This window comes from Vombatus ursinus, unplaced genomic scaffold (assembly GCF_900497805.2).
Source record: "Vombatus ursinus unplaced genomic scaffold, bare-nosed wombat genome assembly UNPS02014807.1, whole genome shotgun sequence".
Taxonomy (NCBI): Eukaryota; Metazoa; Chordata; class Mammalia; order Diprotodontia; family Vombatidae; genus Vombatus; species Vombatus ursinus.
Genome location: NW_020954585.1, coordinates 48,362,528 through 48,390,329, shown reverse-complemented (window position 1 = coordinate 48,390,329; position 27,802 = coordinate 48,362,528). Strand labels below are relative to the sequence as shown.

Sequence of the window (27,802 nt, the reverse complement as noted above, 5' to 3'; positions counted from 1 at the left end):
TCTCTCTCTCTCTCTCTCTCTCTCTCTCTCTCTCTCTCTCTCTCTCTTTCTCTCTCTCTCTCTCTCTCTCTCTCTGTGCAGATATTTTGATCTAACTGTCCTGTCCTCCCTCTAACTGTTTCCGAGGAAACCTGAACCCCACATACCTCAAAGTTGACAAAAATGCTATTTGGTCTGCAGCATATATGCTATTCTAACCTACCATCATTTCCTAATACCATCCTTATTTCTCTTCTCAATTCCCTTTCCCTCCCACAATCTCCCCAGTACACCTGGCTAAAATAATATGAGCATCTGTCTACATTAAAAAATTGAATTCTAGGACAAATGTACATTTCTTTCCAAACTACATAAAGGGACCATAAAATGGTAAGAAAGGTACACACATTTGGTTAAGCCTAGTTCACAATTCCCTAAGCTTACCCTGTTTTCATTTAGGCTCTAGGCACTGAAACCAGCACTTATTTTCATATCTGCCACATTAACTATTTTAGGGTGTTGAGTTACTCTTTAGTAAGTCTATTATTGAGGCCTGGCCTCAATGGCTCCCTTTAAAGACCTGTAAGGATACCGTTTGTATCAAATGCCTCTGAGGGCTCTTTTAGTTGGCATCTCTGGCCTTCAACTTGAGACTGTTCTGTGCTTGCTTCTGACCCAGTAATCCTAATTTCCCCTTTTGTATAGACTATTGGTTTGGCCAACAGGTTCCTTCTCTCTTCTTCCAAGCTGACCTCTCACCTTCTAAAGAACAATGGCTTTGGCTATAAGACTCTACCTTGTCTTGTATCTGATGTACAAGTATATTAGGTACACCCTAATGTACCTAAAAAAGAAAGCTAGGTGACTCAGTGGATAGAGTGCTAGGCCTGGAGTCAGGAAGACCTGAGTTTAAATATGGCCTCAGGCACTTATTAGCTATGTGACCCTGGGTGAATCACTTAACCTCTGTTTGCCTTAATCCACTGTAGAAGAAAATGGCAAACCACTCCAGTATCTTTGCCAAGAAAATTCCATAGTAGTATTGGCATGCTATGGTCAACCTTTGGCATATCTCACTTAAAACCAAAGAGCCTTTGATATCAGGAAAAACTTCAAAACTAATTAGGAGCTAACAAGACTTTTTGTGGAAAAAGGATGATCCAAATTTTGAAAAATAGAAGAAGCTTCTGATGACTGTTCATCTGGCAGTGGATTGCAATCTCCATATGAGTCAGCAATGTGATATGGCAGCCAAAGAAAGTAACATCTCAAAACAGGGAGGCAGTATTCCTGTTGTAACCCAACCTGGTCAGACCACATCTGCAGGCCACTTTTGAGAAGGGATTTTAATAAGCTGGAGAGTATCCAGAAGATGGCAATGAGGACCTCAAAGAGCCTTGAGATCCTTCTAAGGTCAGGTGCAAGAGAAGACTTGGGGAAGGCATGCTGGCTTAAAGTGTATGAAGAGTTCTCATTTGGAAGAAAGGTTTGGCTTGTTCCATTTGACCCCAGAGAGCAGCACCAGGCACCACGGTGACCATTACAAAAAGCCTAATTGAGGCATGAAATAAAGAAATCACGACATTAAGTAGAGTTATCCAAAAGAAGAATGGATTTCTTCTGGAGGGAGTGGCTTCCCTTTGAATAGAATTCCTCCAGGAAAGAGTGGGAGTCATTTGTTGGTGATATTGCAGGTGGGGAGGGGGGAATTCTTATTTAGGTACAGGTTTGACTTGATCTCAAAGGTGATTTCCAAATCTAATGTTCTGTGAAACCTACCCCCTTCCTCAAAAAAAAATCTGGCCAATGCATCGGACAACTTAGAGCTTCCTTTTAAAATGGGAATTATCCCCTGGAAACAAGTCATTCACACTTAAGTGAGAATGACTTTGGTTAAATGATCAGATGAATTTCTTTCTAACTCTCACCCTACAATATTAAGCAGTGAATTTGAATTTAGTAGTAGGAGATGAAGAAAATGAAGGATATTTTGCATCCTGGTAGACTAAATGCCCTTTAGGGAGTGCTATAGTGGTGGCCTAGGGAAATCATGAAGGTACCAGGCACCAGGGGGAAAAGGGAGGACTCAGAGAAGAAAGAAGAAAGAAAGAAAGGTGATGGGTGAGAGCTTGAAGACAAAACCTACTATTTCATTTTGCTCAGGACTTTCACCTATCCCTTTTACCATTTCTCTTTTTGGAATTGAGGGGACTGCCCCCATCCTCTCCACTACAAGTTGAGAAATCCTCCTTGAAACACGGAAATGGTTTCCTTATTTTCCTTCTATCTCTCTGGACAGAAGTGGAAACACTCTAACATGGCAAGAGACAGGCCTATTTGTTCTTGTGATATTTCTGATCGAGTGGAAACTAGGGAGTATTGGGAGTTCGGCTGAGTCCATTTGTTGTCATGAGATTTTCAACCCCACTTGGAGTGAGGAGGGAGCAGGGTGAGCATACAAACCACAAGACCTAAATTGCTTAACCGTTTGTTGTTCATCCATCACTAATGCTTCAGCAGCGCTCTTTTTTCCACCCCCCACCCCCACCTGGAATGGTAGAAATGAAATTCTCAGAAATTCTCAGTCACTAGGAAATGAAGCTCTCTCAGGAATTTCATGTCCTCTTTCCATCTATTATTCATTCTTATACTTTTGTCATTTTCTCTCAAACTCTTTTGTGTTTTAACGCTGCCATTTTCTCTTTGCCGCTCTTAGAGAGATTTGTGTTTCTGATTGATCATAGGAAGGACTATTGTGATCAATAAATCCTATTTTTCACCTTACGATACTTAGAATTTTTACTGGGTGATAAAAAAAACATTCTTTATTTTCAGGGGCATATATGTATATGTACATGTAGATTTTGTTTATATATATATTACATATATATATACATATATGATATATGAACTATCTTCAATAAAAAGTCATTTTGCTTAACTTTCTTTCAGCACCCGGTGCTCCCAGTTTCCTGGCATTCTCAGAAATAACTTCTACTACTCTTAACATTTCCTGGGGAGAACCAGTGGCAGCAAATGGTGTCCTGCAGGGTTATCGAGTGGTTTATGAGCCCTTAGCACCTGTCCAAGGTAAGACCAGCACTGGAGAAAATGACTAGCCTGTCTGGAACACCTGACTTCCCTCTCTTCCCCTCTCTAAATGGGAATTAGCTTCCAGGGGCAACCTCAGTGAACTGCACTTTCTGGAACAATTTAGAGAAATGTTGGCCAATTAAAAAGAAAACTGAAAAAAAAAATCTGAGTTGAGCTGTTTCCACATCACAATTAGTGGTTAAATGAGCATCTTAGGTTTAGCTGTAATAATTTTCTATAACTGTCCTTTGTGACATTATCTGTACATTTCTTTGTTGAATCATCATGTACTTCCCTGTTACATTATTTTTCTTTTGTATTATTGTCTTATTTCACATGTTTATGTTTTGTTTCCCCTCCTAGTCTGTAAGTTCCTTGAGGGAATATTTATTTTTCTATTCCCCACAGTATCCAACACATAGTAGGTACTCTATAAATATATATTATTGGCTTGATTTGACCTCAGCTAGCACAGCCATAGCTTATAGGAAGTGTCCTCCAGCAGGAAGGAAGTCTTCAAGAATTATAAGAATTGCTTTGCCCTGCAGGCTTGGAGCTGCTATGGTTATTGTGTCTAAAGACATAGTGTTTCATGGAGCAACTTCCTGCTTTAGTGACTATAAGCATTAGACTTTCAAGACCCTACTGATCTCTTTAAAAAATACAGTCCTGGAAGTTATTTCAGAGGACAGTTCTGCTGGTCCTGCTTATTCAATAATGAATTTTTAACAAAAGTTATCAAAGAATTCTAAAGTCTCCATGGGGCACAATATTGCACCCATAGCCAATACACCCACCTTGATAAGATCACAAATATATGGGAATGTTGAAGGGAGCTTTGTGAGCTTACATAGCTAAATGGTTGTAAAGGCATTAGTTATAACCAGAGTATAAAACAATTCCAAAAGCTACAATTGAAACATGCAAGTGGTTTTTGCATGTAAAATCTATACATGACTCTTTTGCCCCATCCTGATTAAAGTAAAGGCCTGGATCTATTGACCAAGGATTCCATAAAGCTGGACTTGCATTATTTTTAGCTTTACAAAAACCTTCTGGAAATTGAATCCCATAGAAGTGTAGGCACTTTTTTTTAACCTCGCTCTCAGCCTTGAAAAAAATAAATGTTTGCATGCCAGGCAAGGCCATTAGCCTCCATCATTACCTGATCAGCAATGGAGAGTTTAGGAAACTGGATGTGTTTTCTTCTATTCTTTTTCCTGCACTTTGACACTACCAGAACTTTGGCTAGATTACTACAAAAGGCCCTCCACTCAGTCTCCCAGGGAGACGACCCAGCATGTCTAGTTGCACTTGTGTTATCAGTGTGGTGGCACGTTGTTACGTATGTGTTGTGAAAAATAACCGTAATTTGGAAAGTTGAATGGCAAATGGAAGATTTTGGTATTAAATATCATATGTTCCACTTTTTCAATGGCATTTCCAAATTCCTGCTAGATACAATTTCCCACCTTCTCCCTACCCAGCAAACTGCAGACAGCAGGTACAAACGCACTAAACTAACAAACAATCCACCAAGAAAACCTGGAAGGAATTTGAAGCCATTTTAAAAATGGGCTTCACAAACACAAGTTGAAGGAAGGCTTACTTAGAAATTTTATATTCCAGGAAGATTGCTGATTATACATTTGAATGCCCAGCTTGGGCAGAATGACATCAGGTGGAGGCGTTTTAGCTATTTTCAACTCTTTTCACGTGTAATAAGGACGTCGATCATGAGCATTGTCTAGAGAGAGAGTTGGTTTTTGTTAGCCTGAATTTTCTTGGTTTTTGCATCCAGCACACTGCATTCTGAAATGAAAGTAATAGGGAAAATGGCTGTTTCGCCTTCCCTTTTGGCAGCCTCTTAGCATAAACAGCATCTTTGGACCTCTATGTAATCAGGCAGAATAGGTGACCCAAACCCAACGGTTGGGTGGTGTCTGAAATATGGAGATTTTTCAGGTTTTCCTAACACTTATTTATTCATATGTTTGCCCCCAGATTGTACCTTTGAGAAAGATGTTAGAGCAGTATATTATGTTCCTGGTCCTTGTCAGCCTAGGAGATTTCTCATCACACTGTCAAATAAGCTGATAGATTACTACAGTAAGGCAGAATTGTGCTTCCTAACACAAACTTTACTATAGACAGATAAAATACCTATATTCTATAGCATGTACCATTCTGATCCTCTATAACTTCAGCTTAGAGGGTTCTCAGAGGGCTGGGACCAGGACTAGGGGAGAAGGAAGATCTGGGGATGAGAAGAGCCAGATATAGGGAGAAAGAGAAGTTTTTTGAGTGGCTAAGATTTAAGAAGGACATTTGCTAGTAAGAATCATAAAACAATCAAAATATTCTTTATGCCAATGCATTCCATAAATGAGTGATTAGAGAAAACTTGTGTAGAAGAAGTATTCCTACAAAGGGCACTGTATAATGATATTACCATTCAAATGTATTATAGGACAGTTCTGCTGGTCCTGCTTATTCAATAATGAACCTTTGGGTCTAGAAAACATGTCTAATGAAAGAGTGCAAACTTTATTAGAAAATCCTAGGACCTTTGGCCTTCCCTAGGTCAGGCACAAAACTCATCTGCAAGCATCCTTCTTTGATTCCCCAGAGTCACATATGGTTCTCCTGATTCCAATGGCTACTCCACACCACCCCCAACTAGCCAAGGCTTACTTTTGCCATGTGTCTCCCCTTCTCCCCCACCCCGCATAGTTCATTCTCTCAAGAGAGTAAGGTAGTAACTCTGGCTAGTGAGAAAACTATAGAACAGTGGATAACATTCAATTCAACAAACATCTAATGGAAAACAATTACATGCAAAGTTGTGCGGAAGATAACCAAATCCTTACCTCAAGGATCTTCTAGTCTATTAGAAATGATAAAACAAATGCATGGGTATAATACAATTTAAAATACAAATACAAAGAAGGAAGGAAAAGATCCATATCAAATCAAATCAAGTCAATTGGCACTTATGAAGTGCATACCATACTCAAGGAACTATAGCAAGCACTGAAGATACAAAGAAGGGCAAAAAATCATCCTTACCTGTAATGAGCATACATTCTAATAGATCAGACAACATCTTCATGCAAGATATACACTGAATATATCTAAGTAATTTGAAGGGAGAGCCATTAGCAGCTTGGGGGACCGGGAAAAAAGTCCTGAAGAAAGTAGAATTTCAACTGAGTCCAAGGAAATTAAGAGGAAGAAGGGAGGGGTTATGAGAAATAGCCAAAGCAAAGACATAGAGGAGGAAGATGGAGTGTTGTGTGTGAGGAACAGCCAATAGTTCAGTGTAGCTGGTTTTTAGAATACATGGATGGGGGTCTAAAAGGTCAGAAGATTCCAAAGTTAGGAAGGGGACAGGTTATGAAGACCTTTAAATGTCACAGAACCAAGAGGCTGCTGCTCTCCTGGTTGACCAGAAGGGAAGAGGACAAGTGCAAGAGAAAAACTGAAGAAAATCTAGGTCTTAAAGTTTTGCCTATACCCATTGGTCAGTGAAGTCACAGGCTTCTAGCATGTTCCTTCTCTCTGAGATGCAAAGCCTCTCCTCAGCTCCTCCCCTAAGAGTTGGGTAATATACCTGACTTTTATTCTGAACTATGACAACACTTTAGGTCACTGGATGCACGATCCCTTTTCCAAGGATCATAGATTTGGAACTGAAATCAACCTCCAAGGCCTTCTAGTCCAACACCATTGTTTTACAGATGAGGAAACTGAGGCTCAGAGAGATTAATTAACTTGCCCAAGGTCACACAAGTAACTGAGCATCAGAAGTACTTTGAACCCTGGTCCTTTGACTCCAGAGACACTGCTCTCTCAATTATGCCACAGATGGCAACAGTTTTGAATCAAGGAGGTCTCACCCTATTCAGAATAAAAAGCTACTCCCTCTCTTTGTGACCAGCTGGGGACTACTCCTCTTCTGGCTGGAGGCAAATAAGGGAGGAGTAAGGTTCCTCTATACCCTTTCCCTTAAAAGAACTGGAAGGTATTAGTTTATGTCCCCAAGGATAGCTGAGCTAAGGTAGCCTTGGAACCTTCAGAAAGTTCCAACTAAAGCAGTTTCTACAGAGCGAATAGAGTGAATAGGCAGAGTGAAATATAGAATTGGGCAATTAGCTGGTGAATATGGTCACTGTGCACATCCCATCTGGAAAACAGCCTCCCCTCAGCTCTTTACTTCACCTGGACAAGCACAACCTATGTTCCTCACATGGACAACTTAAGGACCGCTTGAGTTATCCATAAAGGCTAGCAATGTTGTTGGCAGTCTGACTTTATGGCACAGCTATTTTTATGTTTCTTAAAATGTTTTAAACGGTAGTATTTTTATGTGATTGCACCCTGAGGCTTTGTAGTGCAGGGCACAGTTTAAAAATTGACTAAATAAATAAAATTCTGACATTCAGAGATGGGGAAGGCCTGACTAGCATTACCACATAGTGGGATAGAACTCACAAAAACTATGCATGGGGTATGTTATTGCTCTGAGAAGGAGGAGGAGGAAGAGGAAAGAATTAAAAAAGAAAAGGAATTGCCATCCAAAATAACTTTACATTCAGAAGAATCCAATCCAGTAATTGATGACAGAAACAGCAGTAGGCAAATATGGTCATGCCTAAGATGATGTTGCTGAGCAATGTGTATGTAATGCAAATATGCTCATTTGCAGCATGCCTGTCTACAAATGACCACATCAGCCTTCTCCAGTTCTGAAGTTTAGAGGCATTCAAAACTATGGGAAGTAGGATCATATGATCATAGATTTAGAGATGGAGGAGACCTTAGGGGTCATCTACTCCAACCCCTTCATTCTGCAGCTGAAGACCTAAGACTCAAAGCAGTTAAGTAATTTGCTCAAAGTCACACAGGTAGTAAATGACAGAGCCAAGACTGTAACCAAGCCTTCTGATTCCAAATAATCATTTTCAAGTCTTAGGAGGCAGTGTAGCAAAGTGGAAGGAGTGCTGAACCAAGAGCTAGGAAACCTATGTTCTCACTCTGGATATAGGACTCACTAGGTCTGTGACTTGGGGTAAGTCAGTCTCCTCTTTGGGTCCCAGGGTCCTGATCTATAAAATGTCAGGGCTAGGCTAAATGAGCTGCAAGGCCCTTTCATAGATCATAATTCTTAGGTTATAAGCTGAAAGGGCTTATAGAGACTGTCTACTTCAACTCCTTCTTTCGACAGATGAAGAAACAGAAACACAAAAAGGTTAAGTGACTTATCCAGCAAGCTCTAAAGTTCAGTATCAACAGAGTTTGAAAGAACAAAATTAGTAATGCATGTGTAAAGTTACCCCAGACTCAAGATAAGAATAATAAATCCAACAATGAGCAAAGTAGATGCTTAATAAATATTGGTCACGTTGAATGTAGAGTTTACTCTCATAGTAAGAGACATTTTAGTGATAGATCAATGAGGCTCTACAGAATCTAGTTCCTTGGGTGACTTTTCTTGTATATCTGTGTCTTCCCAAGGATAGGAGTCACAATTCTCTATGTCATTCATAAAGGGCTGGATTTTTTTTTTTAATGAAAGTACTTGTGAAATATTTCAGTTTTGGATTAAGATTAACAATCCTAAAAGTTTTGAATATACCTAAATGATTCTTCAGATTTTCCATGACTGACCTAGCTATTTATAAACAGAACAAAAGAAGTAATACATATATTAAAGCCTCACTGTAATTCTGGATTGAATCTAAGCCCAAAGTAGCCAAAATCAATCTTCTGTGGCTTTAGACTGCCAGGGTCCCATGACCTAAGCACAACTAAGAAACTAGTGGAAGCGTTCAGAAGGTGCCTTCCAGGACCCAGTTCTCACTGACTATATGATACTTCATCACTATGACCCAGCCCTTTGAGATATGGTGTGTGTGTGTGTGTGTGTGTGTGTGTGTGTGTGTGTGTGTGTGTGTGTGTCTGTGTTTATATACTGTTTCTGAAACCTCCGGGAGCTTACTCTACAACCCAATGAGTAAGATTTACTCCCAAAGGGAAACACAAAAATAGACATGTGTGGAAAGCAGTATAGGTATACAGGCTCCCAAGAACTGAGTTCCTTTTCTGGGGAAAGCTGTCTTCTACCTTTGTGGCCAATATAATCAGTTTTACAAGAGAAGTATAAAAATCAGTTATTTATTAAATATCAGCCCAAAGACCTGGGTTCTCATGGCTCTTAAATACTGCCTGTGAAGCTATTCTTAGCATGATAGAAAGACTAGTATCCTCATCTTGACTATTAGTAGGCATTGCTGTCTGTGCCTACAGCTGAACTACCTTGAGTTCCTGATTATGGTAACAGCTAACTTGACCAAGCATAGGAGCAATAATTCACTGTAACTGAGAATGTGCAAGAATCAAAAGTTCACACACGCACACACACACACACACACACACACACACACACCTCAAAATGTTAAACTCTAATAGAACTGAAAAATACTTACATTATCCACCTACTTACTCATTTGTAGTCATTCTACACTCACTGTAGTTGTGAATCTCTTGGTGAGAATAACTTCATGTGTTTCTATATTGTAAAAGTTTAGGTGTTTCTAAGGACATGATACTACTTTCAGCCACAGAATCAATACAATTTGTAATGGTAGTTTTTTTTCTTCATACTTATTTCAAACTCTGATGAACTACTGGGGCTAAAAGACAGCCACCTTTGGTTTGTGATGGGTACCACATTGTAGGGAGAACCTTCTAAGTAGATTATTTCATACTTCAATAACCAAACCCACTTGGATGGAGCCTAAGATGAATATTTGTTATACTTAATTCTATTCCATAGTTAACAGTGATATAGTATCTGCCAAGTTGTTTCCATTTTTGCCAAGGTCTATATTTCTACTTCAGATTTCATTTCATCCTTTTCCTTCACTTGCTAACTTTTGATTGAATCAGAAGAATGGAAGTGTTAGCCTATTTAGGTGATAAGAAATGGTGAAATGCAGCTCTCACTCTATTAGACTTACAAAGGAAGTGTACCTTTCCCAGGATGCTCCAGCAAGATACCTGGCCGCAGGACAGAGGGCACAAAGTGCAGTCTTACAGAACACTCACAGATTCACTTTGTTTTCCCCCTCCTCCCTTCCCAAAGTAATTAGTGAGGTTGCATGCAGTCTCCTGATAATTTCCCAGTTGTGTTGTAAGGTTTTTCTCCTTGTCAGTACCCACTTATCAAGCTTAAACTCTAATTACACTTATCTGTGCTGAAAATTGGCTATTATCACTACTTAAACTCCTGCTAATTGTAAGAAATACTTTCTTAGCAAACTGAGATAATTTTACTTGTTATCTCAACACAATAAACTACACTTAGTTGCTTCTTTTTGTTGAGACCTTTCTGTACTTCACATTTGGTCCATTATTTTAGGAGTAAGCAAAGTGGTGACTGTGGACATTAAAGGAAATTGGCAGCGCTGGTTGAAGGTGAGGGATCTCACAAAAGGAGTAACCTACTTCTTCCGAGTGCAGGCGCGCACGATCGCCTATGGACCTGGACTACAGGCCAACATTACAGCTGGCCCGGCAGAGGGTAGGTAGAACTCTAGTCATCAATGGTAATACCAAAGTAGGTAGCAGCATATTTTTTCAGACACAGAGCTGAACTATCTCCATGGGTACCTTTTCTCCTATTGTTCATTTTTATACCCAGAGGACAGGAACAAACCATGGGAAGCTGGGTCTGTCCAATTTCTCAAGGATATTTCAACGATATGAATGTTTCAAAAAGCATGTGTTAGAATGATCTTCTAAAGTAACAATAGTTTTTAAAAATCACATTTATTTAGTTCTTGAAGTTTGGCAAAGTACTTCATTGCAAAACCTCTATGAGGTAGGTGGTAGGTGGTACAAATGTTGTTGTCACCATTTTAGAGATGAGCTCATTGAGATACTGAGAAGTTAAGTGACTTGCCCAAGGTCACACTGCTGATAAGTCAGGATTCAAACCCAGATCTCTCCATTCCTTATCCAGCAGTCTTTTCACATTGCCATCTCAAAATGCATTCAAGTAAATATGGATATATTTAATATTTCCATGTGTTGACATCAGCTTGCTGAACTATAGCAGAGGGAAAAAAAAATTAATGTTTGAAATAACAGGAACAAGAAAACTGAAAAAATAAAAAATAAAAAAATAGAAAAAAACCTGACATTAACTTGGACCATTTTTGCTGTCACTTGGAAATTAAGATACTGTAAAATTTATGCCTGAAATTTCCTAGCTTTTTCTAAGTTAGGCTGTGTCTTTTTAATTGCCAATGGAGAATAAAAATTAAGAATTAAAATGGTTTGTCTTCTGAGGATTTTAGGGAATTTTATAAACCCTTCTCTAACCTCTCCTTACCTCTATTTTTAATGAAATTATTATAATTCTTGTTTCAGAAGAAGAGAAACTGGAATAAAATCATGGAAGCATAGGATCATAAATTTAGGGCTAGAAGGACTTTAGAGGTCATTTAGTACAGCCTCATTATTTTGTAGATAAGAAAACTGAGGCATAGAGAGGTCGTTACTTGCCTAAGGTGACACAATAAATGACAGAGCCAGAATTTAATCCCAGGCCCTCTGACTCTGAATCTCATGATTTCTATTCTCATTTCTTTAGTTACTCCTAATTTTATTTAATCTTTGAGACCATAATTGTGGATTGTCTTTGCCATTCTAGGATATGTCTAGTCAGAGGTGTGCTGATAAATGTTTAACAAGCAGCTTTCTGAAAAAAAAAATCATGCACAACACACTTTTAAGTTTAATCTTCATTATTAATATTTTTCCATCATTTAAGTCTAGATAATCAATAAATCAAGCCTCAATTTGTAGCATTTGCTGATATCTGAGGTGTAAATGGTCATACTGAAAATTTAACAACCAACTCTCCTAAGACATCATGAGCTAGCTCCGGTACACACTCCTGTGTCCAATCATATCAAGGAGCATTCACAAAATTCTGAAAACAAAAGTAATTTCAATTCATTTTAGTTTTTCTTTTTTAAAATGTATGACATTTTGAGAGAAAGTAAATGGCATCAGGAAATACGGTAGGTAATAATAAGGTCCAATAACCCTAAAAAGACTTGAGTTGTAGCATTAAAAAATCAAAGTTTCTGCATTGACTGAATTTTTGTCTGTGATTTATGAGTTCTGCATAAATCACACAACATCTGCTAGATTCTTCTGGAAGATTCACAATCCTGACCCAAATTTCGGGTAATTTGTTTATAATGTAGCCAAAAAAAAAACCCCACAAAAAAAGAACAAAAACAAAAAAACAAATAAACAAACAAAAACCAACTCAAACCCTTTTTTTTTTTAAGGGTCCTCCTAAGAGACAGAACTAACATCCATAAACTCATTGTGTAATGCCAGTATTTGACATTTTTTCTGAGTCCAATATAATTATTTTCATTCTATCCCAACTGTTTAGGAACAAATCATGTCATCCCTTATATTCCACAGTATAAAGCATGTTATTTCTATGGTGCAAGCAAAATGTTGCATTCTGAAAATATTAACGTAGTTTCAGCCCAGATGACTCTTGATTGAATCATGGATCTTTATCAATTGGTAGAGTTAAGGATAAAAGTACGCATCTGACACTTCTCTAGGCTTCATTCATTAGGATCCCCCAAAACCATTTCCTCTCCTTCCTTCTTTTTGTTTAATAAGCGTTATGTAGCAAAGAATTGGAGTCACAAGACCCAGTTTCAAATCCTGGTTCTGACAGGGACTAGCTTTGTGATGTTAATCAAGCCTCTTAACTTCCCTAAACCTCATGTGTAGAATGGCAGTGATGATGCTTGTACTACCAACTTCTCAGGGTGGCAAGGGAAGCACTTTGTGCTTAATTATTATTATTTTAAAAGATTATTACTTTTCACCTCATCTGTCATGACCTCCTCTCTCATAGCTATCAGAAACTTTCCTCTTGGATTCCCCTTTTTCCTCTGCCTTTTGCCTTTGAGCAAGGATTAAGATTATTTCAACATATGCTTTTTAATGCAGTAGAGGGCTCCCAGGGGAATCAGGAGCTTAAGTGATTTGCCCGTTGTCCCAAAGCCAGTGTGTAACAGAGGTAAGGCTTGAACCCAGATAGATGGCCTTCTATCCTCCGCTGTGCCATGCTGCCTCTCAGACTTTGTTAGAAATGAGACATGAGATTGTGAGATATGAGCTAGATTATGAGATCTGAGATAGAGACGTGCATTGGTGAAAAGACTTTTCACACCAGAAGTTCCCTGTCCATATGAAACCATGGGCCTGGACCAAAACAAAAAGGAGAGGGGGAAATGTTACCAATGATTTAATCACCATCAGATAGTTGACCACGTGTTTATTATTACACCTAAGGTATAATAACATACCAAAGAATATATCTCTAAACTGAAGTTCTTTCTGCAGAGAATGTAGTAACAGGCAACTTCAAATGCCTCTTATTTCCTCTGAGCACAGCTCTCCAGAATATCCTGTGACCAAGACAGTAGAACATGCTGACCTGAACAGGACTGCGGAAGCCTTGATAATTCCATCCCTGAAGGGAAGCTTTTGCTCTGTCCGTCACACCCTGCTCCAGCCAAAGACAGAAATTACTTTTGATTAAGCTGAAGGCTGTGAACTAAAATTTGAAAGAGAAAAGGGAGTTGTAAAGTAGGTTACAGCCATGTTAGAAGCACTTAGCATAGTGCCCTGCCTATTGTGGGTGCTATTCACTAAATGTTTTTTGGGTTGAACAGAAAGCAGGTTTGAGTTCTGAGTTTTCACTTCTGAGAAGTGTAACACCCTCTGAAACAACTCTTACTTCCCTCCCCTCTAATTTTCTAAATATATGCAAAGAAACCTCCCAAATCTCTCCCTTTCATAGAATCCACAATGGCAGGTGGATAGAGAGGGTTTGAAAAGGGTTGATCAAGGAGTTGAGGTGGAAGGGTAGAATCTTTTCCCAACCCCCTCCTCTCTTTGCCACCATCACTTCCTTGTATATGCTTCTCTCTCAGTCTCTCTCTTTCTCTCTCTCTCTGCTTTCTGTCTATCTGTCTGTGTCCCTCAATCTCAATCTCTCTCTTCTCTCTCTTTCTTTCTCTCTCTTCTCTCTTTCCCATCTCTCTCCTCTCCTCTCCTTCTCTCTCAATCTCTGTTTCTCTCTCTCACACACACATATATACATGCATATATAAATATACATACAACCTTTGCATGCAATCATTGTCCACTTAGCCAAGGTTTGAATCTTTTTATTTGTATAACTTCGTACTAAAAAAATACGAGATGTGAGTGTTTCCTCACAGGTACCAATTGGTATTTTTTTTCTTTTTTTATTCCTCAGGATCTCCTGGTTCTCCTCGAGATGTTTTGGTTACAAAATCAGCTTCTGAACTAACTCTCCAATGGACAGAGGGAAATTCTGGAGACAGACCTACAACAGGCTACATCATAGAGGCACGGCCTTCAGGTAGGGCAGGCCAAAGAAATACACAAATGTTTGAAGTCGGCTTAGGGCCCCTTCACAAAACTGGCGATGGTAGAGAAGTCATTGCATCAACCCAACTGGAGGGAAAACTTCCAAAAAGGCTCTACTACCTGTTATTTTAAACTTTTCCCCAAGAACACTGAAGAAAAGGAGAACTTGACTGAAATGAGTAGCTCTCCATGCTCTCCAAACCTTTTTTTTTTTTTCCCACTTTCAGTGTTTGTAGTCACTATTGTGCTATTAACCTTACATGCATTAACTTCATGGAGTTTTACCTGCATTCCACATGGTCAAGAAGATGATTATTGTCAGTTTTAGAATTTTGTACATGAGAATTCAGGGAGACTTAAAGACATTTTAGACTAATCATTCAGATTAAATACTGTTTTCAGGGACCCATTTTCAGTGCTCTAAATGTTTGAAGCTCTGATTGAAAGATGCATGCACTCAATTTGTGATTACTTTATGTGATATTAGTGGAAATTGGTAAATCATTTGCTTCATCTTTACTCACTGGAAAATAAGTTCTAAGATATACTTCTTCCTCCAAGAATTTTATATCCTCCCACTACCCCTAGTTTAATAACTTTATTTGGGTAGTTTTAGATAAAAAAAAATACTGTTAAGATGAGCCATAGAAACTCAGGACCAAAAATATCCAGTTGTTAAATATATAAATTATGTTAAATATATATATATATATATATATATATATTTAGATCAAAGGCCATGGCAAGAAGTATGTGAAAAAGAAGTCGTAGGGATGATAGTTGCAGATCTGGAAGGAGCTCTGGCCATCTGGTCCAACCTCCTCATTTTGCAGATGAGGAAACAGAGGCCCACCAAGGTTAAATGATTTTCTCAGCATCACAAATGTCAGTCGTGGAATTTGAACCTGGGACCTCTAGTACTCTTTCCACTGGCTTTATTATGTTTAGAGTAAGTTAGAGTTTCATTGCGTTTCTGAATGTGAGCATATATAGCATTTTGGTGGTAATTTCAAAGAAGCATTAATGCCACAAATATATTACTGTGGTGTATTTAAAAGAGTCAGAAGGCCTGAGTTCAAGTCACATTTCTGATACAAGCTATGTAATATTGGGCAAATCACTTGACCTCTCTGAGACTTAGCTTGCCCCTTTATAAAATTTGTATAATAATGTTTGTTATTACATACCTCACTGGTGCGTGGAGAGGAAAGTCTTTTGTAAATGGTAAAATGCTATGTAAACATGAGCTATCATTATGTATTGATTTAGCTGTAGTGACTAGAACTAGTTTAGCTCTAGTTGGTAAAGCAGTAAGTGCAAAAAAAAGAGACCCAGAAAGTTATGCATGTGTCTGTGTTTGACAATACGTAACTTACTTTTTCCCCCCAGGATTGATCTCCTGTTAATACTAGAGAGAATTATACACAAGAAACTTCTGGCATTGCTCCAGATATACAGGATAAAATAAAAAATAATGGAGAAAATCCTATAGCCTAGAGGCTTTGAGACAAATACAATTTGTTGGATTAGTGGAGTCTGATAGTATCTGCCCTAGATCATGGCAGTGGACATGGTCTGGAAATGGATTGCCATTAAAGCTTGTCTGGGTTTAGAAAAGGTAAGATTGACCAGGTGAGGTGATCTACTGTGATCACTTAATTATCTTATTGTACCTGGGAACACTGGGGCCTAATATAGTCAGCCCTGTGTTCAGAGTATTTTAAATGAAGCCCAGTCTGTAAAGACTGGTGCCTGCTTGTGAATAGGGGTCCTAGGTGACACCAAGTGGAAAATTTGGAGAGTGGAGGGTTTTGAAGGTAAATGCAGAGGCCTGGAGCCAGGTTGGCAGAGAGGGAAAAGGGTTTTTTTATAGATTTATATTCAGTTACCAAGTCCCTCTCTCCTATAATAGTTTCCTTAATTTGTCTCCCTACTTCTTTTCACTCCATTTCTGTGATCTACCTTTCATGCAGATGCCAATGCTATCTTCCTGAGGCACAGATCTAACCATGTCAGAGCACTGCTCAAAATTCTTCAGAAGCTCCCTATTGCCTATAGGGTAAAAGATAAACTCTTTAGACTATCATTCAAGGCCTTCTCATAGGCTCTTTCCAATCTACCTTTCCAGCTTTACTTTATATTACTCCTGTGCTCATGCTGTATTCCAAACTGCATTCCTTCCTTCCTGGCCATATTCATTTTCATGGGCTATCTCCCCTTTCTGCCTGGCTTCCTAATCTCTATCATTCTGAATCCTTATTTTCCTTCAGGGCTCATGTCAGGCACCACTTCACCAAAAAGTCTTTTCTCCTACCTCAAATTTTCTTAGACCACTTTCTCTTGTTCTCTCTTTGCCACCATCACTTCCTTGTATATGCTTCTCTCTCAGTCTCTCTGTCTCTTTCTCTCTCTCTCTGCTTTCTGTCTATCTGTCTGTGTCCCTCAATCTCAATCTCTCTCTTCTCTCTCTTTCTTTCTCTCTCTTCTCTCTTCCCCATCTCTTTCCTCTCTTCCCCATCTCTTTCCTCTCCTCCCCATCTCTTTCCTCTCCTCTCCTTCTCTCTCAATCTCTGTTTCTCTCTCTCACACACACATATATGCACGCATATATAAATATATATATATATATATATATACATACACCTCATATTCTCTCCTGTCATAGAATATAAGTTCCTTAAGAACAAGGACTGAATCACTTTTTAGCTTTTAATCCCCCATGCCTAGCACAGCACCTAATACACGTTAATTGCACTGGACTGAACAAAAGGTGGAGAATCCTAAGTTCCACCACCCAGAAGCATAAGAAATGGAATTTATTGCAAAAGTCATTTATGCAAAGAAAAATGTTACTTTGTGAAAATTCACTATGGTGAGTCCCTGTGAAGGATAGGAATGGTTTAGCCATTCTTCCTTGATTGCTTCCTTATGCCTAAGGTGATCTGTTTTTTCCTCCCAGCTGCACCTGTGGCCTTGTGCCATCCGCTTGACCTGATGTCTTCCCATTCATGTCATCTTGTATCTCTGGCACCTAGGAAAACACAGTAGCTTATTCACATTGTTAGTAGGATAGCATAGAGGAGGAAAGTGAATTTTTGAGGCCAAAGGTGGCTAGAAGAGTATCTTTTCTTGTTCCATCATCCTTATTGAGTACATAGACAAAGTACTTTGAGCTCCATGCTCCTAAGCCACTCTCTAATTACAGAGTAGTTGTATTCAGTTATTCTTTCCCTGTCTTTACCCACCTCTCCCCAACACACAGACACACACACACACACACACAGATACACATGCACACATGAATAGTATCCTTCATACCTCTCTCCTCAAAAACAGAATTTACAATCCTGTGAAGAGACTCTTAACCCTGCCCAGTGGAGTGCACCAGTGTGACTTTGAAATGAGCATCTTCATGTCAGAGATTGCCCTGTCAAGAATGTAAATGCACCACCAACCAGACAGATGTGCATGGATTCAGAATGTTAACACGTTATGCAGACTTCCCAAGAAATGATAAAGTATTGATTCTCTGCCTTTCCTGGGGAGCCATTTAATTTCTCCTCAAGTTATCTTATACCTGTCCATATAGCTGTAATGAAAGAAGCAGGCGTTCTTATGTGTGTCTTTGTGTAGCTTCAGGGAGTCAGAAAGGAGATGTAAATAAGAAGGACTAATTGGAGTACTGGAGCTAGTTTTAGGTTAATTCCACACCATGGAAGAAGTTTATCCAGATGTGGAGACTCCTTTGAAGCCAGTGGGAGGTCTGAACTCAACAGGGGACCACTGAGGAATGAAAAACTGACACATGGGGATATCGAACATGACAAGGAGCTGACCCAGAAGATGCTGCCTTTCTAAATGAAAGCCAAAGATTGTGCTTTCCCATCCCATTTTATTACTGAATGTCAGGATGCGGGTTGCCAATGATTTTCTCTTTTAAATCGTTAACTGAACCTAAGCAAACTGCTTGACTTTAAGTCTTTCCATTCAAAGCCAAGAAGAACCCTCCTCCCCCTTCCTTCTGTGACTAAGAGCAGCAGTATGTAATAGTCAAATGAAAAGCTTTTATGGGTTGTCAATATTTAAACACCTTGCCATTACCTTAGGGTTTTGGATCTCAGCTGTCATCTATTACAGGCCTCATTACACAAAATATTAAACACTGTATCATCTCATTTTCTCCACTGAAGTTCTCTGGCAAGACTCTTTCCAGGTAGGGTAGTGACTTAGTGACTTAGTATGGCCCCACCCTTGCCACTGCCCTAAGCTTTTTTGTTTGTTTTAATGTGTTCCACCATTTCAGTATTTTCCTTAGTGCTAAGTAGATCAGCTCTTTCTGTCTTCTACACCTCTGGCCCTGTGCTGCCTGCCTGACCTGATGCCTTCCCATCAATCCCAACATATACCTCTGGCACCCAGGAAACAAAGCAGCTTATCCACACTGCTCCTAGCACAGAAAAGGATGGAAAAGGATTTTTGAGCTCAACAGTACATGTCCTCCCTCTCTTCCTCACTCTTGTTCTAACGTTCCACAAATAGGACTCAGCAGAATCAATTGCTGCTATGACACAGGTGCACAGAATGGAAAAACATTTGATAAAATTAGTGTCTGCCCAGGATAAAAAATTCCCTATTATTCCTAGAAAATGGCAGTCAGTGGGTGTATGGTGCAGAGAAAACCTCAATCTGATTTCCATCATCCCCAACCTCTTCAATGTATTCATTTTCTGGGCATGGGTAAGTTTGCTTTGAAACAGTTTCCGAAAAGCTCCCCGAAAGGCAATGGAAAATTTCAAGTTTGAAAACTGTGCACTGAGCATATGCAGATGATTTATTTACACAAATTATTCCAAGGCATTTTACTGTGTAGATCACACAGCCTAATTTACATATTTACACAATAGACTGGAATGGCACTAAAGGAGCTATAAATATATTTTCCCCTCCAAAGCAGCCATGAAATACATATTTAGGATGTATACAATACAGGCAGACAAGGCATTGTTTTTCTTCCCCCCCCCAAATAATGCATTTAGCCCAGAAATCGGATCTGATGAGAATAGGTGCTTGGGTGGGTGCCTCAGTGCATGGAGACTGTTACATTCCTTCCTGCCCTGGATTTAGAATGTCTGTTCCCCTATAGAAACCTCCCACCTCCCTTTTGATTCACTTGCTCGCTTTTCTTGTGATTGGCCTCCAGTTCTCAACAGAACAAAGGGTAAATTCCACATCTTTTGAAATGTTAGCATGCCCTAAAAGCTATCCAAGTCAGCAGATTCAGAAGGAAGGCTACAGCTATAGTTCTAACTCATACCATTGACTTTTCTTATTATTTTTTTCCTCCTCTTAACCACATTGGTTGACAGCTTGTCAACTGTACCACATTAAAGTAAGGTCTTGAGTTGGTTTTTATAAAAACCTGAAGGTTTTTTCCCCCCACTTTCTTTTCTGGCATTCTGTTAAGTCTTCTTCCTTTCTGGAATTAAAAGATGAGATAAATCAATCATTTTTTTTTATCATATGTATTTATCCCACAATTTGGCCCTTGTCTATCTGCCTATGCATTCCAGTTAAGTTGATAGTGGGGTCTGCCCTGTTGCTCAAAGAAAAATGTCAGTGTTTAAGAAATAAGCCATTGACAGGTTTCCATCTCCTCAAAGCTCCGGGCTGACAGTCATGTGTTGGTTCTTCTATGTTAGCAGAACCCGAAGTCTCTGGTAGTGAATGACAGTTTCATTCAGCATGGAGACCCTGTTTAATTGTCCATGAAATCAAACTTTTGTGTTGACGCCATGTCTGCTCTAATGCCTGCAGTGCACAATTCTGTTCAGTACGTTCGAGGGATAAATTGAGCACAAAGCCCATGAATGTACCTGAATTGGGCTCAAGTTGAATTTGGAAAAGAGCCATTATTGTCTCCAGGCTTATTTGGACATTGCTTCTGCTTTCACATGCTTTTGATTCCCTGGAGGGACAAATTTTAGGATGAAAGACGAAAGTCGATTTATTATGTGAGCAAAGCATGAAGCTGGTCATTGATATCAGAAAATATTTATACTAGAAAGAAAAAAAAGAACGGTGATCCTAAAGAACTTGATCATTAAGCCATTTTGTATTTTCTGGTGAATAAGTATTAAACTAAAGGGAGAGGAGAAAAATATTTTTATTATTTGCTATTTATTATTGTCATTTATTCTATTATTTACATACCCTTTGAAATTTTTGAGCTGAAACTAGACTCTAAGGATTATCTAGTTCAGACCTAGAAAAGCAGCTGTGCTACTTAGATTCCTAGACAGATGTGCTGATTCCCACTGATCAGTAACCTAAGACTGACTAGGATATGATTTTGTGATGAATAGGTTGCAGGCTATAGTGATTTCCCTGAATTTGTGCCTTGCCAACAGCATCTTTGCCAGTAATTCCACTGAACTTCATTTGTGTCTGTACTATCATACCCCAGGCCCCACCCCCAACAGTAGTACAATTTAGCTCTGCCGTAGTGGTTGATATTCAGGTCCTTCATATAACTTTTTCTTACTGAATTCATTTGCAAATGCATAAAGCAAGACATTAGAGTTAGGTTGCATGGTCCAGATCACCTCCCAAACCTGAGCCATAAAGAGAATCTTAATGTTTAAGTTCGTAATTCTTAGGCCATCTTCTTCATCTCCATTCTGTAGGAGGAAGTAGAGAGATGTAGTCTCTGGTTGCAACATCTCATAAGGCCCCAAAATGAATGTCTAAGTCCACAGCTCAGAATATCATATCTAGTATTACTTCTTTTAAAATGGGAAAGTGACAACTTTTATGTCTTTTAATTATCAGATGTAACTGTCAGCAATCAACCATAATGTAGGAGGAACAATGGGAGAGAGCCACGAAGTTCCTTATATTTTGATTTGTAATTGACCATGGTTGCCTTTTATAGCAGCAGATATTTTTCCTTCTTATTTGGCTTGGGATTTTATTAAAATGGATTTTCCTTCTCTGAATATACAGTGCCTGAAAGTGAGACAAGGTAACTAAAAACCAGCTGGTTGACCAAGAGAATTTTGAAAATCCGAACACATGTGGTAATCCATATCTGGGTAATTGAAGGTCGAGTGGATCTCACTTATAAATATTATTACTCATTTTAACAAAAAATGAGCCCCTGCCACCTTCTCAAGTATTAATTAAGACAAAAATCAAAGGACCAGGGATTAGCATGGTGCCTGGGAAATAAGTTGTACAAATCTCATTATTGCTGATGGTTCTATGATGTTAAATTTTACTAATTTGTGGAAACAGTTTTCTCCATCATTCATTTATTGAGATATTTCACAGCATAACATAAATGAGAAAAACAATCCACAGTAAAGAAATTGAGAGGCCAATTTCAGAACTGCCAAGACACCCTTCTCTGGCTTTTTTAAACGTCATTTTGATGTAAATATTTATTGGGATAAATTGCCTGGTGAAGGAAAACTTGTATTTAAAATACTCTATATGTTAATTCTTTTTGAGATGAAATTAAGAAAAATAAAATGTGAGGGTTTTCTTCCCCTTAATTCAGGAAAAAACTCTCTGTTGTGACTTTTTTCTTTCCAAGCATTTCTCAATGTAAATGGATTGCCAAATAAATTGTTCTGTGTTGAGGAGCTGTATCAATATTTTAAAATGTTTTTATGAAAAACCCACACAATTCTTGGAGCTGTGACAGTGTGCTTAAAATAAAATATGTCCTTTGGGGCTAGGGGTGAAATATTCATATTTTTTTTCTATAGTAGAAAAGCATTATACAAACATGAATGCAAAGGACATGCACAGAACTAACTTAAGAAAGTTTGCCTACTTTCTATCTGCCTAAAATCATCATACTAGACCTTTAATGTCAAGAAGTTGTTAATTGGACATCATAGCATTACTTTTTAAAGTCATAGTAGTGTTGTCTTTGTTTTTTGTAGCCTCAGAATAAAAAGAGACGTGGCCTTTTGGGTTGGATGGATCTGTCCAACAAGATAGAAGAGGCATGATCTGAAAAAGATCTTGAGATTTTAGTGGACTGCAAGATCAATACAAGTGGGGCAGCTAGATGGTGCAGTGGATAGAGCACCGGCCCTGGAGTCAGGGGGACCTGAGTTCAAATCTGACCTCAGACACATAACACTCACTAGCTGTGTGACCCTGAACAAGTCACTTAACCCCATTGCCTAGCCCCCCCCCAAAAAAAAAGATCAGTACAAGTTAGTCAAGTGACATGGCAGCTAAAAAGGCTAATGGGATCTTGGTCTACCTTGAGAGGCTTTGATTACATGAATAATGAGGTGATAATTCTGCTGTACTCTGACAGAGTGTCTAGGACTCCAGGGGTTCTTAACCTTTTTTGAATTTGACCCTATTGACGATCTGGTAAAGCCTATGGAACACTTCTCATAATAAGGCATTCAAATGCATAAAATTAAATGCATAGGATTACAAAGGAAACCAGTTCTATTGTTGTGCTCTACCCTGGTCAGAATTCATCTGGAGTATTGTGTTCAGTTCTGAGCACCACATTTTGGAAAAGATATTGATGAGCTGGAGAGCATTCAGAAGAATGAAATGCCTGGAGATGATGCCATATGAGGCTACATGAAGTTCAGCTGAGGGAGCTGGGAATGCCACCTTGCTCTCCTGATTCCATGTTTTTGCTCATACTGTCACATATGCTTGGATTAGGTTTTCTCTTGCATCTCTTTCTATTGATGTCTTTCCCTTCTTTCAGATCCTAACTTGGAGCCAGCATCTCTGTAAAACCTTTGTTGAAGGAATGAGGAATGATTAGGTTGAAGAAAGATGTTCAGGGGAAACATGGCAGCCGTCTTCAAGTGCTTGCCGGAGGATAGAAGTAGGAGCAATGCGTTCCAGTTGCAAAGAGGCAATCTAGATTTTCTCTAAGAAAAAAAAAAAAACTTTTAACAATTAGATTTAGCTGCGAGGTTTAGCAAAAGTTGGTCACTTGGTGAGTGTGTTATAATAAGGATTGTTTTTCTTCAGGTGTTGATTGGACTAGCTGGTCGCTAATGCCCTTTCCAACTTAGAAATTAACATGTGAAGTTAGCTACGTTACCTCCCCCCTCCCTACCACCTCCTGCAAGTCTTCTCTTCTCCATTCAATTAAAGAAATATTTATTGTGTCTATTATCTAGTGATGAGAGGACAAGAACATGAATAAATATGCTAATAATGAAAATGGAAAGGGAAGATGCAAAGTACTAAGAAAAATCTGTAAATAGAAAACTTGCCAGGTAGTATGCAGGGGAGGCTTCACAATGGGGATGACATCCGAGGTGTGACTTGAAAGGAATGAAGGGCATCAGTAGAAAGATATGTGAGAAACAATTAATAATTTCATCAAAGAGAACAACAATAATGAGACAATATACCAAAATTTATGGAAATGCAGCCAAAGTAGTAATTAGGGAAAATTTTATATCTCTAAATGCTTACATGAATAAAATAGAGAAAAAGCAGATCAATGATTTGGGCATGAAATTAAAAAAGCTAGAAAAAGAACAAATTAAAAATCCCCAATTAAATACCAAATGAGAAATTCTGAAAATCAAAGGAGAGATTAATACAATTGTAAGTAAGAAAATTCTTGAACTAATAAATAAAGCTAACAGCTGGTTTAAGAAAAAAAAACCCAATAAAATAGATAAATCTGCAGTTATTTTTGTGTATGTGTCTGGGGTGAAGCAATTACGGTTAAGTGACTTGCGCCGGGTCACATAGCTAGTAAGTGTCAAGTGTTTGGTCTGAGGCCGGATTTGAACTCAGGTCCTCCTGACTTCAGGGCCAGTGCTCTATCCACTGCGCCACCTTGCTGGCCCAATCTTTGGTTAATTTGATTAAAAAAAGGAAAGAAGAAAACCAAATCACTAGTATCAAAAATGAAAAGGGTGAATTCACCACCAACTTAGAGGAAATTAAAGCAATAATTAGGATCTATTTTGCCTAACTGTATGCCAATAAATCTGCTAAGTGAAATGTATGAATATTTATAAAAACATAAATTGGGCAGATTAACAGAAAAGGAAATAAAATTCTTGACCCCATTTTAGAAAAAGAAATGGAACAAGCCATCAGTGAACTCCCTAAGAAAATATTTCCAGGGCCAGATGGATTTACAAGCGAATTCTGCCAAACATTTAAAGAACAATTGATTCCAATACTATATAAACCATTTGGGAAAATAGGCAAAGAAAGAGTCCTAACAAATTCCTTTTTTTTCCCCCCAGGCAGTGGGGTTAAGTGACTTGCCTAGGGTCACACAGCTAGTGAGTGTTATGTGTCCCAGGCCGGATTTGAACTCAAGTCCTCCTGACTCCAGGACTGGTGCTCTCTCCACTGCGCCACCTAGCTGCCCCAACAAATTCCTTTTATGACAAAATATGGTGCTGATACCTAAACCAGGAACTAAAACAGAGAAGGAAAATTATAGACCAATTTCCCTAATGAATATTGATGCAAAAATTAAATATATATACATACATACATATGCATATATATATATTTGCATAAAGATTATAGCAATTTATCATGAGGATAATACACTATGCCCAGGTGGGACTTATACCAGAAATGCAGGGCTGGTTTAATATTAACTATTATAATTATTAATATTTAATAATTAATAAACTATCAGCATAATTGACCATATCAATAACAAAACTAACAGAAATCATATAATTATCTCAATAGAGGCAGAAAAAGCTTTTGACAAAATATAACCCCCATTCCCATTAAAAACACTAGAGAGCATAGGAATAAATGGAATTTTCCTTAAAATTATAAGTAGTTTCTATCTAAAACCAGCAGCAAGCCTTCTCTGTAATGGGGATAAGCTAAAAGCTTTCCCAGTAAGATCAGGGGTGAAACAAGGATGTCCATTATCACCACTATTATTCTGTAAAGTACTAGAAATGTTAGTTTTAGCAATGAGAACAAAAGAAAATTGAAGAAATTAGACTAGGTAATAAGGAAACAAAACTATCACTCTTTGCAGATGATATAATGGTATGCTTAGAAAATCTTAGAGAACCAACTAAAAAACTACTTGAAATAATTAATAACTTTAGCAAAGTTGCAGGATATAAAATAAACCCACACAAATCATAAGCATTTCTATTTATTACCAACAAAGCCCAACAACAAGAGAGAGAAAGAGAAATTCCATTTAAAATAACTGTAGATGATATAAAATATTTGGGAGTCTACTGCCAAAACAAACCCAGGGACTATATGAACACAATTACAAAACACTTTTCACACCAATAAAGTCAGATCTAAACAATTGGAAGAATATCAATTGCTCATGGGTAGGCTGAGCTAATATTATTTTTTTGAATTTTAAATTAATTAATTTATTTATTTTTAGTTTTCAACATTCACTTTCATAAGATTTTGAGTTCCATATTTTTTCCCCATCTCGTCCCTCCCCCTATCCCCAAACAGCATGCATTCTGAATATCCCTAATCTGCCCTCCTTTCTATCTCTCCTGCCCTTTTCTTATCCCCTTCCCCTTCAATTTTCATGTAGGGCAAGATAGATTTCTATACACCATTTCATGTATATCTTATTTCCCAGTTGCCTATGAAAACAAAAGTTTTTTTTATCATTTGTTTTTTTTAAATTTTGGGTTCCAAATTTTCTCCCTTCCTCCCTCCCCACCCCCCACCCCCCACTGAGAAGGCAAGCAACTTAATACAGGTTGTACATGTGTAGTCATGCAAAACACTTCCATAGTAGTCATGTTGTGAAAAACTAAATATATTTCCCTTCATCCTATCCCACCCCTCCATTTATTCTATTCTCTCTTTTGATCCTGTCCCTCTTTAGAAGTGTTGGCTTCTGATTACCCCCTCCCCCAATCTGACCATCCTCCTGCTCTCTTGTCCCCTTCCCCCCCTGTTTTCTGTAGGGTAAGATAGATTTCCATACCCAATTGAGTGTGTATGTTATTCTCTCCTTAAGCCAAATCCAAAGAGAATAAGATTCACTCATTCCCTCTCACCTTCCCCTCCATTGTAAAAGCCTTTTCTTGTCTGTTTTATGTGAGATAATTTACCCCATTCTACCTCTCCCTTTCTCCTTCTCCCAGTATAATCCTCTCTCACCCCTTATCTTTATTCTCCAGATAGTACCCCTCCATCTTCAACTCACCCTATGCCCTCTATTTATGTCTGTCTGTCTATCTATCTATCTATCTATATACACATACACATGTTTTTTCCCCTCCAACTACTCTAATACTGAAAAAGGACTCATGAGTTACAAATATCATCTTTCCATGCAGAATGTAACTGTAAACAATTCAACCTTAATAAGTCTCTTATGATTTCTCTTTCCTGTTTACCTCTTCATGTTTCTTTTGAGTCTTGTATCTGAAAGTCAAATTTTCTGTTCAGCTCTGGTCTTTTCCTCAGGAATGCTTGAAAATCCTCTATTTCACTGAATTTCCATTTTTTCCCCTGAAGGATTATGCTCAGTTTTGCTGGGTAGGTGATTCTTGGTTGTAATCCTATCTCCTTTGCCCTCCAGAATACTATATTCCAAGCCCTGCAGTCCCTTCATGTAGAAGCTGCTAAATCTTGTGTTATCCTGATTGTGTTTCCCCAATACTTGAATTGTTTCTTTTTGGCTGCTTGCAATTTCTCCTTGACCTGGGAACTCTGGAATTTGGCTACAATATTCCTAGGAGTTTTCATTTGGGGATCTCTTTCAGGAGGTGATCGGTGGATTCTTTCAATTTCTATTTTGCCCTCTGGTTCTAAAATATCAGGGCAGTTTTCCTTGATAATTCCTTTAAAGATGATGTCTAGGCTCTTTTTTTTGGTCATGGCTTTCAGGTAGTCCAATAATTTTTAAATTCTCTCTCCTGGATCTATTTTCCAGGTCAGTTGTTTTTCCAATGAGATATTTCACATTGTTTTCTATTTTTTCATTCTTTTGAATTTGTTTTACAGTGTCTTGATTTCTCATAAAATTGCTAGCTTCCAATTTCTCCATTCTAATTTTTAAGGAAGTATTTTCTTCAGTGAGCTTTTGGACTTCCTTTTCCATTTGGCCAATTTTGCTTTTTGAGGCATTCTTCTCCTCACTGGCTTTTTGGACCTCTTTTGCCATTTGGGTTAGGCTATTTTTTAAGTTGTTATTTTCTTCAGTATTTTTTGGGTCTCCTTTAGCAAGCTGTTG

At 38.4% G+C, this 27,802-nt stretch overlaps 1 protein-coding gene across 3 annotated transcripts in view; it reads left to right on the top strand.

Annotated features, from left to right (window-relative positions):
* Window positions 1-27,802, top strand: part of SDK1 (sidekick cell adhesion molecule 1) — a 1,114,226-nt gene that overhangs the window by 1,048,923 nt on the left and 37,501 nt on the right. For all 3 annotated transcript variants that reach the window (XM_027874762.1, XM_027874760.1, XM_027874761.1), the window contains 3 exons: window positions 2,932-3,069; window positions 10,496-10,657; window positions 14,447-14,572. In XM_027874762.1, the coding sequence (XP_027730563.1) occupies window positions 2,932-3,069; window positions 10,496-10,657; window positions 14,447-14,572 (426 nt within the window). The remainder of the gene's footprint in view (window positions 1-2,931; window positions 3,070-10,495; window positions 10,658-14,446; window positions 14,573-27,802) is intronic.